This window comes from Barbatula barbatula (assembly GCF_947034865.1).
Source record: "Barbatula barbatula genome assembly, chromosome: 21".
Lineage (NCBI taxonomy): Eukaryota > Metazoa > Chordata > Actinopteri > Cypriniformes > Nemacheilidae > Barbatula > Barbatula barbatula.
Genome location: NC_136784.1, coordinates 12,546,530 through 12,560,719, shown reverse-complemented (window position 1 = coordinate 12,560,719; position 14,190 = coordinate 12,546,530). Strand labels below are relative to the sequence as shown.

The window sequence follows — 14,190 nt, the reverse complement described above, 5'->3', positions numbered from 1 at the left end:
TCAGACTGAAACCTTGTATCTACAGTTTTCATAAATTATTTCTATTGGTCACTCTTCATGTTGTATGTGGGTTTTGCACATAAAAAGTGTAAAAAGAGCTTGTCAACTTTGACAAGACAGTCTTTTTAATTAATAACAAAAATGTCATTTTCATTTCCTGTAAAACAAGAGAGGCACTTTTGGAGATCCAAGGTTTTGGTATACAGTAAATGTTTTATATCTGTCTTCATACCATCACAACGAAAATCTTACCAACACTAAAGTTTGGCTCTCCTTTTTAGGATGTAGGCTACAACATGCAAAAACAAAAAGACATACGACAACAACAAAATATTGTTTCATGGGAATCTTCAAATCAATTACTCCGTTTTCATTTCCACCTGTAGGGGGCGCTCTTCTGCAGAGCGGTCTTACCTGGCTTGTGGTACGTCGATGCTGGATGAGACCACCTTTCGTTTCTGCTCCAGCAGAGAAACAGACCGGGTAGTTTCTTTCTCTTGCTCCATCGCTCGGCCCGTCCGCTTGTGCTCCATCAACCGTGGCTCCTCCACCACGCTCTCGGGACTGAGGCAGGGCGCCTCCCCCCTGTGCACTCCTCCATTCTGACCTGGCGTGGGCCCGTCCCGCTGGCCACCGTTACAGGTGCTCTGCGGAGACAATCACATTTGAGTTTCTTAACCACGTAACCGGTCTTTTCTCCATGTGGCTCCCACGATTTACTGCAGGACTCCTACTGCGAAGCTTATTTGCTTGCAACCATTAAACACTACGCACTATTTAAGCTGTTAGCACTTAACACAACGGTCGAAATAAACACCAGCACAATGATCTGGATCATGAAATCTCATTCGCTAATCAGCAGGACTGTTTGTTTAGATCTCTACTGCTGACAAAAGAAAAAAATGAAATCCCCCTCGCTCCGTCACTTCCCCCCCAAGCGTGCAGAAAAAGCCACCATCCGTGACCACACTGATGCAAACACGAGCAGCTCGTTCTCATCTACATGGCAGCCGTAGTCTTTTTATTACACTGTGACTAAAGCTGCGGACCGCTAAACACTGCACACTACAGAGAGGGCAAACAGGGGCCAAGATGACGCACGTCACCGCATGTAGACAGCGTGATCTAACAATGAGCGACGCACAATCCAGATCATTTTCTTACCCCAACTCGATTAGTTCGACCGGGGAGAGGGAGTAACCGTGTGGCAAATCCACGAATGGGATTTCTTTAAGCATCCAGATCAGCTCGAGACTGCAAGATTGGCTCACTCAACAGCGTGAGCTTTGTGTGAGATACCAGTCTGTTTGACCAATGGCACGATGGGAACCTGTTGGCAAACAATGATCACTTTTCATCGATCATCAAAATAATTTTGTGATGCTGGAGATGCAGAAATTAACGGACAAATTCTGTCATATTTTGCACATTTGAAACCTGCAGTTTTTCAATGTAACCCAAAAGAAGAGATGTTACAATATTACAAAAAACATTATAGTGCTTAGCAAAAAGTGATCATTCAAAAAGGTGACAAAAAACTTAAAAGTACTCCATATAACTTGTGTGCTACAAGTCTCTAATTTAGATTTAGTGCCATTTTAAATGGGGTAAACTAGAGCTGCAACTAACGATTATTTTAATAATCGATGAATCTGTCGATTATTTGTTCGATTAATCGATGAATCGGATACAAATTTTTAAAAGCATTCATTTTCAACCCTTTATTGAAAAATAGAACTGACATTGCAAAACATATTTCAAAAGCTTTATTATTACTTATTATATCATTATTACAGCTGGCTGTGGTTTACATGATGCATTTCCCATCAAGAAGCCTCTCACGGTTTGCTGTTTTTTTCTGGAATTTTTTCGGGTCTCTCTGATGGTCTTTCCTCTACCTCCGCTCTGCTTTTTTAATTTATTTTTTCTCCGCTATGCTGCGCGGCGCGATCAACTTTTTTTAGTCCTGTGACACACTAGATGCGTGGCGTGAGCGTCTCAAAAGCCTGGCGTGACCGTTTTTAAATCGGCTCCCATGTTAACAGGTTAGAGCTTGCACACTGCCTGCGTGAGACGAGCCGCACGGAAAACGCGTGCATGCTAGGAATTGAATCGACGCCTATTTTTCACGAGACACGCAAGCGTGTTGGAAGCGTTTCCAGGCAAAATAGAATAGGAAAAGATGTTTATATGTAATTTTGTACACGAATACATATTAATGAATGCCATTTTGATGTTTGAAAGCTAATCATCATTTATTTGAACGTATTTTCAAATTGAATTTCATTAAACCAACATCTACACGTTACGGGGTTTACATGTCCACTGTAGAAAACATCAGGACTTAAATCATGTTTATAATGCATTTTTGGAGAAACAAAAAGTGAATATTGAAATAAATTATACATTAATATTCCTATTAAGTATGAGATATTATTACTAAAATGTTGCAAATGAATACTCCAATTAACTACCTTTTTCCATAAAATCTTCCTCCAAGAAAATGCTTAGGCTATCCAATGAAAAGATACATTGCATTGAATGGGAATATTAATTTATGTCCATCTTAAACACATATTGCATAAAGTAAACTCGTGCATCAATTGATTACGTTACATCTTTAATAACATATCTGAGAATCATCTTAATACGAATTGTGGTTCGTATTAAACCCCAAAAAGTATTGGTGACTGAATTATTTTTGTTTTTTATGCTCTTAACAATGTGATTAAAAATGGAAAAAAATATGACACACTACAATAACAACGTAGTCTAGTGTGTCATCTGAGTGACGGTCCAACATCAGGAAATAAAGCTACAAAACATTTGGAAATGTTATTTAAATAAACAGACAGCCTACTTACTCATTTTTCGGATTTTGGAAGGTGTAGGTTATGTGAAAAAAGTTTAAACTTGTCGTGAATACAAGACCCTTGTCTGTCGGCGGCCTCCCTCTATGTCACCTTTAGCAGCAGCAGCGCGCCAGCGCCGCGTCAGGCACGGTGCTGGTGTGCAAAGATACAGAAAACACGACGCAGCCGCCACAGAGCTGACACGCTACAGAAACGCCACGCTCACGCCACTCAAACATGTGGCGCGCGTTATAGTCGCGCGATACAACGAATCGATAATGAAATTCGTTGCCAACATTTTTAATAATCGATTTTTATCGATTTTATCGATTCGTTGTTGCAGCCCTAGGGTAAACTCAAGAGTATCACTCAATAACTTAAAGGGACAGTTCACCCCAAAATGAAAACTGTATCATTATTTTCTCACCCTATGACTTTCTTTCTTCTGCACAAGACCAAAGAAGAAATTTTGAAACCAAAAACATTATCCCCCACTGACTTTCATTGAGGACACAAAACTTAAAATATCTTCTTTTGTCTTTTGCAGAAGAAATAAAGGTTTTGAACAATATGAGGGTACATAAATGTTGACAGGATTTTTTTGGGGGGGGGAACTATCCTTTGTCTTTATGGCTGGAATTTAGTGGCAGAGTCACAGATTTGCTTGGGTGTTGTTTTTCTGAAGAGTTTTTGCACAGGAATCTTTTCCAATATTCTTACTTATGTAAACAATAGAACAGTATGACCATATGAGTTTAAATGGCGAGTTAATAATGGCAGAATATTTGTTTTCAGGTGAGCTACTCCTTTAAACATCAGAGTCAGAATAATAACACTTCACGTAGGAGATAACTGGCAGGTTTTATGTTGACAGATTTGTTCCAGTGTCATGTTGTGCAATACTTTCAAGCGACAATTTAAAACTGCACATTTAAATTTCACACACTGCTAGTTTTCTTTCTTCCAGCTCACCATAACAAACACTGTGTTTTTAATCCGGCCGAGGCCTTCTCGCCACATGTGGACCAGGCGGCATCTCCACTGATCTAATATGGGTCGCAATTTATGTGTCAATCAAACTGCTGGAATGAGATTTTGCTAACAAGTTAGGGATTTTAATTGATTGAAACTGAACTAATAACAGAATACATTAAATTGAATTATAAAGCCGAATGCACACAGATTTAATTATCTACAAATTATTCATTTATTTACACTTGAATATTCATAAGCTAAACAAACACTGGCACTATGTACAAGTGAGACACACTCAAGATATGAGGTGTCAGAAAAAGTAACTGCCGTGCTCTTGGTAAACAACAACAAACACATCTGCTGCTTGTTTGAGTACCGCACCTCATCCGTCACGGCCCAATCGCGTTTGTGCCGAATGAAGTTTAAACCAGCATCACAGCCTTGTACATAAAGAGCTAGACGCCATGATTGTAAATTCAATTTTGATATTAAGCGGTGGAAACAACAGGGGACGAAAAAATACAATCTGCCTTTGTCTGGAGAAGCCACACTGTAAAGCCACTACACATAAAGCCCCTCCCTATGAAACAAGTCAACAAGTGGCATTCCCCCAAGCCGAATGGCACTGCTTCGAGATTCCAGGCAACCTGCCAAAGCCCCAGATTCTATGAGCATGACCCTCCGTAGAGCTTCATTTCGTTGCTGTTATGGAGCAGCTGCCACGGGATCATTTACCCCACCTTAGATTCACATCCTCTATTGGCACTTCATTGTTTGGATGGCTTACATTTGAACTTTTACTCATATTTGCAAGATGAGAAGACACCAACCTGCCGTTTACATATAAAGTAGCAGTTGCCCAAACTGAATTTGCAAAGTGGACTTTATTGTTATTAAATGTAAATTAAACGGATGCCTGGTTTGGAGTGTAATGGGGCGCCCAGGCAATAACAGTATTTTTGTCAAAAGCGATCAAATAAACAAACAAACACAAATAAAATGGTAAATAAAAAGGAACATCCAAACAGAAGAACCCTGCGTGTTGTACTAAATAATCATATAACATATTACATTTCACGCTTATTTGATGAAATTAAATGTCACTATTCTGATCTGTTATCAAATATGAATGTCGTCAAAGAATGATGCTATGAAATTGGTGATTTTGGGTCATTTTGATGTGGCACCTCGGGCTGTATAACTTAATAATGACTGCAATTAGGTCAATATAAAAAAATCCTTTGTGTTTTGCAATTACGCGCATGCAGCTATCTCACCCAAGTGTGCAACTACCCACAGAGCTCAGTTTCATTCATTTAAGAAAAGCATTAAACAAGACTGTTAAACAATAGTGGCCGTTTACAAAAAACACAATCACTGTCATAACAATGAAAGCCGACAATGTTGTGCAATAGGTCCTAAAAAAGAGCCGGCGCGCACACACACGCATCTGCAGGCGTGTGAATGCTGCAGCGTGTTTGTTTGCCACGGCTATCCACCCACTAAAGTCAGACAAACAGCGGTGCGCACACGGGCCATCTTCATCAGTACCATTACTCCAACATCCACACACACGATATCCCTCAAACCGTGTGCCACGAAACAAACAATCGCACCACGCACTGTAAACAACACAGCGCGTTTGACAGTGATGCACGGACAAACAACAACAACAACCCACACGAACGCACCTTTAAACTCGACTTCAGCGGCGCTTTCGCGGTCATCTGCGCGATCTCCTCCTCCGTGTATTCTTTCAAGCTCCCGTCCTGCATAAGAACCGTGTACACGTTGCGCCGATGACCGGCCGCGGCGTCTCTGTTGTCCTGTTTGACAGCCTGGATGACTCCCGTGAGCGTTGCCGCGTCTCCCGTTAAACCCGGCGCGTACACGCGGCTCCCAATAACCGAGCGCTTCACCAGCCGCCGTGAATGCATAGTTCGCGTATCAATGAAATCCTCCAAAAGTGTTTTCACGCCGCGCGGCGATGTCGATCTAGAAACAGGAAATGTCACAAAACGCGAACGCGCTCTCTGCACATATTACCACGGAGGAATAACGACATTCTAACAGATCTGGAGCGCGTCCGCGCGTTTGACCGATTGATCCGCGTTCGCGTGGGGTCGCGCTGGCGTGCACGTTCGGGACGTGGGACCGGTGCACCACATTCAAATACGCGATTTATTCGTAATAACCTCTGCGTCTGTCCGACCGGCAACCGATATCTTTCTTCTGTCGACCCGTTTGTTTTCCTCGTCGTTCCCTCAAAGCTGACGGGTTGTGGAAAACAAGGACCGGAGCGCGAGACTCGGTTCTTGCACGATGCAAACCGCGGGGATTTACGCGATAAACCGACGACGCTGAGAAGTCGGACGGATCTGGATAAACTAGCTATCAGATACACTGTTGTGCGCGTGTTTGCGACGTTATCCTCGTTTGCCGCAAATGGGATGTCGTACGGAAAACAATCCGCCTCGCGCAGTCCATCCGGGTTTTCCAGACGCAGTAGATGTACCGGCGGAATGTCGCCTGTAAACATGTGCGCTCGCGCGGCCAGTGTAAACTCTGATTGGCTGCCGACACACACGCCTCCGCTCGCTCGGGCTGCATCTTCCCTCATAACGCGCCTCGGATTGAAACAATGACGCAAGGATGAAGAGAGGTGGTCGTGCGGTGGTCGTTAAGGCGGACGCTGTGATCAAATCCCGTAGAGATACGGGAGAGCACGGGGGTCCCAAGGGTCTCGAGGTGCCGTACTCACTTCCTTACAAAATAACACAGCCACTTTGAACATGATGCAAAAACTTTTCAACTTTTTTCTCTTCAATTAAGTTGGGCTTCATATATACATCCCCGAATAATTGCATTTTAGGAATGTTGGATCAAATGTTATAATTTAAGAATCTAAGGTCGAAACATAAAGCCTAAATGATCTCGGGATTGGCGGGTTTGTCACATGGTTTGCTGTTCTACATAAACGCATGCTATTATTAACATTAAAAACAATTTGATGTTGGAAAATAAATTATTTTAATACTTCCAAAGTGTAATTAAACAATGTTCACAGTGTAATTGTAATTTTTAAGTTTGCAGATCAGCCTAACAGACGGTTTCAAAGCACGAACGTTATCCGGATGTGCGCTTTTGTGGGCCTAACTCAAGTTCCGGTAAAATCCGCAAAGAAAGGAGTCCCTGTAGATTATTTCTGATAACAAGTAAATTAAACAGCAAGTTAAACGTATGTCTATCCAGTTTCATTCGAGTTAACAGTAGAAGAACCGTTACTCGGCAAAACTTAAATGCGACCCAAGTTACACGACCCATTCATCAAATTGTATATTTTAAAAACGTATGCACAATAAAAGTCAACAAAATGTTTATTTAATACAATAATTACAAAAAGTTACATATTATAATGAATATATCTATAAACCATCCGGATAAAAATTCACAGCAGGTCTCTCTCTAAAAATGAATTGTGATAAATAATGTTTATTCTTTAGTTACTTTAAACATTACAAACAGCTAAGGGCTGTTATTGATGAGGATATCTTGTGTAGGTTTTCAAGCATTAGACAAACCATTGTGTCTGCTTCAACACAATGAATGTACGTATAGTCAGCACGACTTGGTTGTCTACCTAAACGGATTATGACATTGATCCTGTTGAAGTGAAAATTCACACGGAAATAATGAATGACATCCAGTGTTGTCAGCGTTCTTCAAAATATATATAATGTCCTGCAGAGGAAAGCAATCATACAGGTTTGGAATGACATGATGACAACAACATCATGTTTATTTTTAGGTGAACTAAAGAACGGACCTTCAGTGTCGTATTGTAATAACTGTTGTCACAATAAAGCATGAGAATTAGCCCACACCTCTCTTATGACAGTGACATTTAAAATGCATGGGGCTCTGACCACAGACTCAACCAATACTAGGCAACAGAGTGGAATATGCTCTTTATTTGAGGTCCTTTAATAACTTAATGACATGTTAATAAAACTCGCAGATGAGGACACTTGAGAATTTACAAGTTTGTACTGACAGATCCAATATTAAAAATTGTAATGTGTATGTGTACATAAACGCAGTATAAATATGCCGTATCATGTTAACAGAGCACTAAACATGATGTTAATCGATAAATAACACATTTATTAGAAGGTAAATAGTTGACGTGAATAAAACATGCATATTAGTCCAGCATGGCTATACTGTTTAATAAGCAAATACAACAATAAAAAGATGATGATGCAATAAATGCAAAATTCACGTATTTACAACCAAATGCACAGAATTTGGTAAGAGGGAGGAACAGAATCTTCATAATATTAAATGAAACAAGGACCTTTTATTACAGAATCTGTACCAACACAATGTACCACCATTACATACAAAGCACGGACAACATTGGGACTCCATCCACAGTCCATTACGTAAACCTTACATTTAAACAGTGCTGAGAAATTCAATTCGTTTTCCTGTTAATAACCTCCTGATGTTAATAACCCTCCTTCAACAAACAAACAAACTTTAACAAAACATTCCTTTAACTGTCAATCGAAAGGAGCTTTCGCCAATGGTAACAATCTTTAAAATCATACTTAAACACTAACATCATTTAAAAGCTCATTTGAATATTTACAAGTGTCTCTTGGCATGAAATTGTCACATGCGACGTCTTGACACGCTTTTTCGATTATACTTCTACAAGTAAATGCAGCAAACTCAAATGTATACCTGATAATAAAGACATAATAAAGCTGCCAGGCAAAGATGCAGTGTGGCAGTACCGTTGATTTTTCTTAATCCCCCTGTGCTTATCAGTCTTTTCAAATGCCACGTACCTATTATAAGTAAAAACCAAACAATATCTGAAATATGTATTGTATTTGATACACAATCAATACGGATGAATCGATAAAACAAATCTTAAAATGTATTTTACAAATATAAACGTAACATAACTCAATAACATCACAAATGGCAATTAGAGAAGTCGAATTCACATCAGCAACAGATAAGAGCCAACTTTACAATAACACACACTCATAAAAGAGTTTGCTATTTTAACTCTGCGTACCTTCAAAGGACACTTCATCACCCGAGCTCAGAGGCTCAGAACGGCGGCTACATTTGACGTTTCTCTTGATATGTGTCATGTGATATAATCTGTTTACTGCGTGATCTTCTGTGGAACTAAGCACTCCAGCCTGTTCACACTTGTTTTTGGTTTGAATGGTATTATGTGAAAATGATAATGCCTTTCGCAGCAGGTGCGGCGTGCAAGAAGGCTCAAACTTCTAGTACGCGTTATGTACACGCTTTTCATGCGAGATGATGTTAAAAGGGCATCTCTGGTTTGTTGTGCCCAAATATTCACATCAATAGCGTAGCAAACCTGCCATTCACCAGCACTTCATTTCCTGTGCCGGGTCACAGGTCTTACACTGAAGAGCGACGCAGTATTGTTTACTAGAAGATTTCAATGGCCCCGACAATAAATAAACACATTTAATTGCAATTTTAACATTTAAAATCACTCCTGCATGCCTAATTTTTCTTATACCACAAACATTCAAGTGGCGTGATTAAATTGTGTTGTATTGTTATTATTTTTCTGGGCAACACGCCCCTTCTGTTTTCTAAATTTGACATTTTATAGATTTATTCGCAAAACTATGCATGGCACTATTTGCTTATCGCTGTAAAAGTAAATGGGATTTATTAACAAATGTATTTGAATGTTTACGTTTAAAACATTCTCTATGATTTTCTTTTGATCATAGCAATAATCCTTTTATATAAGAGACAATTTTAGCTATTACAAAGTGGTCAATCTAAGTGCCTGGATTACAGTGCTAAAACGCGCAATTTAACTGTATGCTATCAGTGGCCGCAGTACGTTTTTAGTGAATGCTCTCCTCGGTCATCAAGGGTTAAGTGCCTTATGCCCACAATATCACCCCAGATTCCAGTCTACGGTTGACTGTCAAAGACGAGAGATTTCCCTGCTCAGACCCAGTTCCCCAAAGCTCTCGTAGTCTGGTTCCACTGTCCCGTTACCCTGATGAGGCTCTTCAGCTGCTTTGGGAATCTTGATGCTCTCGTATCCAGGTTCTCTGTTTTCTGTGAGCTCCAGAGGCTGTGAGCCAGGAGAAATAGGCAATTCCTCTGTGACCGTGGCGTAAAGATCACTGGAAGTCGACACGGGCACTAGACCCTTGATCTCTGCGATGCTGCTGTAGTCATCCTCTGTTTCCTTAACAACCGGCTTCACCACCTTGGAGTACATGTCCGATAACTGGAAATGAGAATGGAGCTATTAATAGGGCATCTTTTTTTCCATACATTATAATGTCAGTTATATTTGCATTATATTCATGTTTAAGTGTTTAAGTATTAGCATTTAAAAATGTAACGCAAATAAAAAATATAATTGTATTATAGTAATAACATTAAATTCTTAATACAATATTATAATTCATAACACAGTACTTCAATTTAATAAAATATTTGAGATTATAATATATTTTTATTTCCACCCTGTTAGACATCTTAGAAATCTTTAGCTATTGTGAAGATAAAGTTATCATAAAGTTGACCTTAGCTTTAACATGAACATCTAAAAGTCTGGTATATTATTTTACTAAAATGCAACACAACACAAGCAACTTACTCTTCTACAACATAGTAACTGAAAGGTACTACGTAATAGAAATGACCCTAAAACCTTCCATAACTACTTTAAGTTGGACATTACAAGAGGCTCTCAGAGGCTGATTTAAAGACTTACCTCACCGTCCAGAGACACATTATTCTGCAGCTCCGGAGTCAACAATGAGGAGTGTAACTGCAAGACAATGATTGAAACGAGACGATTAGTTAAAACCGACCCGCACTTTATCAATTTAAACGTAAACCAGCGGAGGAAATCGGCTGCATCAGCTGACACATGCCGATGTCAAGAGCCGATTGATGCATAACCGAACAGCTCATTCATTACTTAAGAGTTAATGATTGAAATCAAATGTACAGTTCCTCTCTCTGCAACAGTGCCTTTATACTTTAAAAGGAAATCGTTAACAGAGTCGTCAATTACAAAGTAAATCCTACAGCGGATCAATAACAGACACCTTGGCTGTTTGGGAAGAACATCAATCGCTGTTCCCAATCACCTCGTCGACAAAGAAATAACAGTAACGTGAGAAATAAGCCGTAACCTATTTACGATTAAAGTCACGACGTTTTAGCGACAAACTTTCAAGCCTGTTTTGATTAAGTCATCTCACCTCGTGAACTTTAAAAGTGTGTCTTGCTTTGATACGCTTACGTCGGATGGCTTTGATATCGCTTTAATTAGTAAAGCAATTAATTTAATAGCTCTCGAGCGTTCGCGTAACTCTGCGAAGACACCCCCTGACCTCATGGCATCTAACAAACGCCTCTCACCACGCAGCTTATCTGCTAATTCACTCGTTCCTTTGTCTCCGTCCAGCCCTTTATATTAATTAAAGTGCCGTCTTGATATTGACTTTGTCGTATACCAAACGATCAAAAGCGTTTAAGACCATGTGCTGAGAAAGATCTAGTGAAAAAAATGACAGATGAGACACTCAGTGTGAGGTTGCACACAAAGGAACCCGACATTGCTTCTAGGGTTGCGTTCAATAGTGTGTCGATTACCCTTCGATTTCAGACACTAAAGCGTCCTCGCCGTCGCCAACAATAAACGTCCTTCCCTTCAGCGAAAGACTTCTGAGTGTTGACGTGCTGAAATCACAGTTTATCTAAGATATCTGCCCTCCGTCTATCACGCCCGCATGGAGGCAGGGACACCAACGCATTATGGCCCTTATAGGTGTGCACGTGGACGTCCCACCTGACAGAGCCACTTGCTCATATATAAACTGATGTACCTGTGAACACATGCTTTGCCATCTCATTCATCACGAGGGTGAACTGTCAAGACAGTGGGCAGCGGGCCTGCGCTGATGTCAATGCGCATTTATTACCATCAAACGCATGTGACCTCACTGCCGTCCGTTTACGCATGGACATAAAGCCATAGGGATTGGAGTAGGGAGTGACAGGTGTCAATCTGAATCCAAAGTGTAGCGGGGGTAGCGATCAAGAGGATAATAGAGTAAAGCGCTGACTTTCCTGCTTACTGGGGAGGACAGTTTACACGCGGGGACGTGTGTGTGACTGTTTGACAGTTGATTCAGTTAAGCCCCTCATCCACCGATATGGTGCCATGCTGGATCCCACATGCCAACGTGAGATGCTGGGTGCAAAAATAGATCACTCCAATTATAATCAAACGGGCTAACAGCACTTCAGTTGATGGACACTGCCGTCCAACGCACGAGTCCTAACCCGACTACATTTTATTTGGCTGTCTATCTCTATTGTGTGAATGATTTTCTAAATTAAGGGGTGTACGATTAAGGGCAAAATGATAATCATGAATTATTTCTGTCAAACTTTTAATCACGATTAATAATCTTAAAACTTTTTTTTTTAACTTCACTTCGGCATATTTAATATACTTTTAAGCCAATTAAAATGTTTGAATCGGCTGCCATTAAAAAAAGTGTACAATATCATCTAAATACATTCATATTTGTGACCTTCGGAATGAAACCTTGCTACTCAGTTTTTTATTTCTTGTTTTTTTAATAAATCATTACTATTGGTCTGACTTTATGTTTGTCTTTTGATAAAAAGCATTAAAATAGTACAAATACAGAGTAGAAATGTAGAGGTTTTTTTGGCAGTTTAAGCGATGATTTTCTGACCTTTTCAGGAGTTGTGCTTATTGTACTTGCTTTAAAAACATGAATATCTATAATAATTATGGGGAGCATAATATCACGATTAACATACGAATTATCGTGCAGCCCTAGTCTGACTGTTGCATCAGTAGCAGGTTGTGCTCATTTCAATTGGTCTGGATTTTAAAATGTGTTTTCCTTAAATATCACTTTTATCGCTTGTAAACGACGCAGTGCGCTGTTTGTGGGCAGATAAGGTAGAAATACGATAAATGACGTCATCTTTCGGTTCTTCAGGCAGTCGAAATATGGGTCAAGTGAGACTCATTCACTGAGTCTTGAGTCCGGCACTATTTTTGGTGTAAGGGCTATAATTGATCTAGAGGGCAAAGACAAAGACAATAAAAAACAGGAAATGGGAAAAACAAAACAAGGCTAGCAAACGTGAAGGCACAGAGAGAAAGAGAAGTGACAGAGCGAGATTGCAAGAAGGAGTGATGAACAAAGAAGGCGCCGGACTGCAGTTTGCCCTCCTCTACAGATGACTTCATTTGTATACTACAGGCGTACGTATATCACATCTTAAAAGATCGTAATTAAACACGCTGCTATAGTTTTCCCGCTGGTGAGCAGCAGTAGCGCAGTCCCTCTGGTCTGTTTGTGAAATGTTCTCCGATACGTGTGTGATGGGCTGCATCTCTCGTCAAGAATAAAATGAGATGAGGTGACTCGCTCAAGTACAAAAAGATGAAAATACCGACCTGATCTCATGAGAATTCCTAACTGTTTTACGAGGTGGTGCAGTCGTACGATGTGAATTGTACAAAACGTACAATTATTAGGAAAAGCAATACTGAAGCCCCTAACCCCACCCCGATCCTTGGGCGAAAGCAAAGCGCACTAAAATGTACAAATAAGATCGTAACGAATGGCGAATTTTATCGTTTGTTTTTTGTCAGGACAACTTTGGTAGATTCGCAGCTCTGAAATTAGGCATCTTTTGAAAATATCTGGTGTTCCCCACCTGTCCATTTGGAAGGTTGTTAATCTGTTGGTTGTCATTTTCATCCAAAACTTTATCTGGAATGGGAGGTGGTTTCTCATCTTCCAGCTCTTCAGGATCCACGATGGCAGCCGAGCGCCTGGCCTCCATGTCAGTGCTATAACGGCTTTTCTTGCTGAGGTTCACAGAGGCGTACTCGACGCCATTGGGCAGCATGGTCCGATCCGGTGTGGCGGGGCTGGGGTGACCGTTGACTAAAGGTGCGGGCGGCTCCTCCGGGCTCAGCGTACCGCTGGGAAGACCGATGTCTTTCAGCTCCTTCACTGTTTCGTACAGAGAGTCCTCCACGCTGACGTCTCGAGAGGCGCCGTCTTTCAGCACTTCGTACGTGCCGTCCCCTGAAGCAGCTTGACCGTCGAGCACAGGAGCCTTGAGGGCATCCGTGGGTGGGATGCTGGGTAATTCCCGGTCCTGATGGCACTTGGATGACCTGATCTCTGATTGGCTGGACAGCATGTCCTCGGACGGCTGGGGACTCGTGTCCATCGTGTCCGTGAGTACTGGGGACGAAGAA

General features: G+C 40.8%; 2 protein-coding genes across 4 annotated transcripts in view; both read right to left on the bottom strand.

Moving 5' to 3' along the window:
* znf704 (zinc finger protein 704) overlaps positions 1-6,420 on the bottom strand; it is a 35,508-nt gene extending 29,088 nt beyond the window's left edge. The window contains exons 1-2 of one of the 3 annotated variants that reach the window (XM_079484496.1): positions 5,519-6,420; positions 415-647 (exon numbers count right to left, since the gene is read on the bottom strand). In XM_079484496.1, coding sequence (XP_079340622.1) covers positions 415-647; positions 5,519-5,764 — 479 coding nt within the window. In that variant the 5' untranslated portion in view covers positions 5,765-6,420. The remainder of the gene's footprint in view (positions 1-414; positions 648-5,518) is intronic. The other 2 variants (XM_079484498.1, XM_079484497.1) reach the window with 2 other exon arrangements.
* A 768-nt stretch (positions 6,421-7,188) lies between these two features.
* Positions 7,189-14,190, bottom strand: part of pag1 (phosphoprotein membrane anchor with glycosphingolipid microdomains 1) — a 42,904-nt gene continuing 35,902 nt past the window's right edge. Inside the window, exons 6-8 of the mRNA XM_079484742.1 lie at positions 13,638-14,176; positions 10,633-10,689; positions 7,189-10,140 (exon numbers count right to left, since the gene is read on the bottom strand). Coding sequence (XP_079340868.1) covers positions 9,829-10,140; positions 10,633-10,689; positions 13,638-14,176 — 908 coding nt within the window. The 3' untranslated portion in view covers positions 7,189-9,828. The remainder of the gene's footprint in view (positions 10,141-10,632; positions 10,690-13,637; positions 14,177-14,190) is intronic.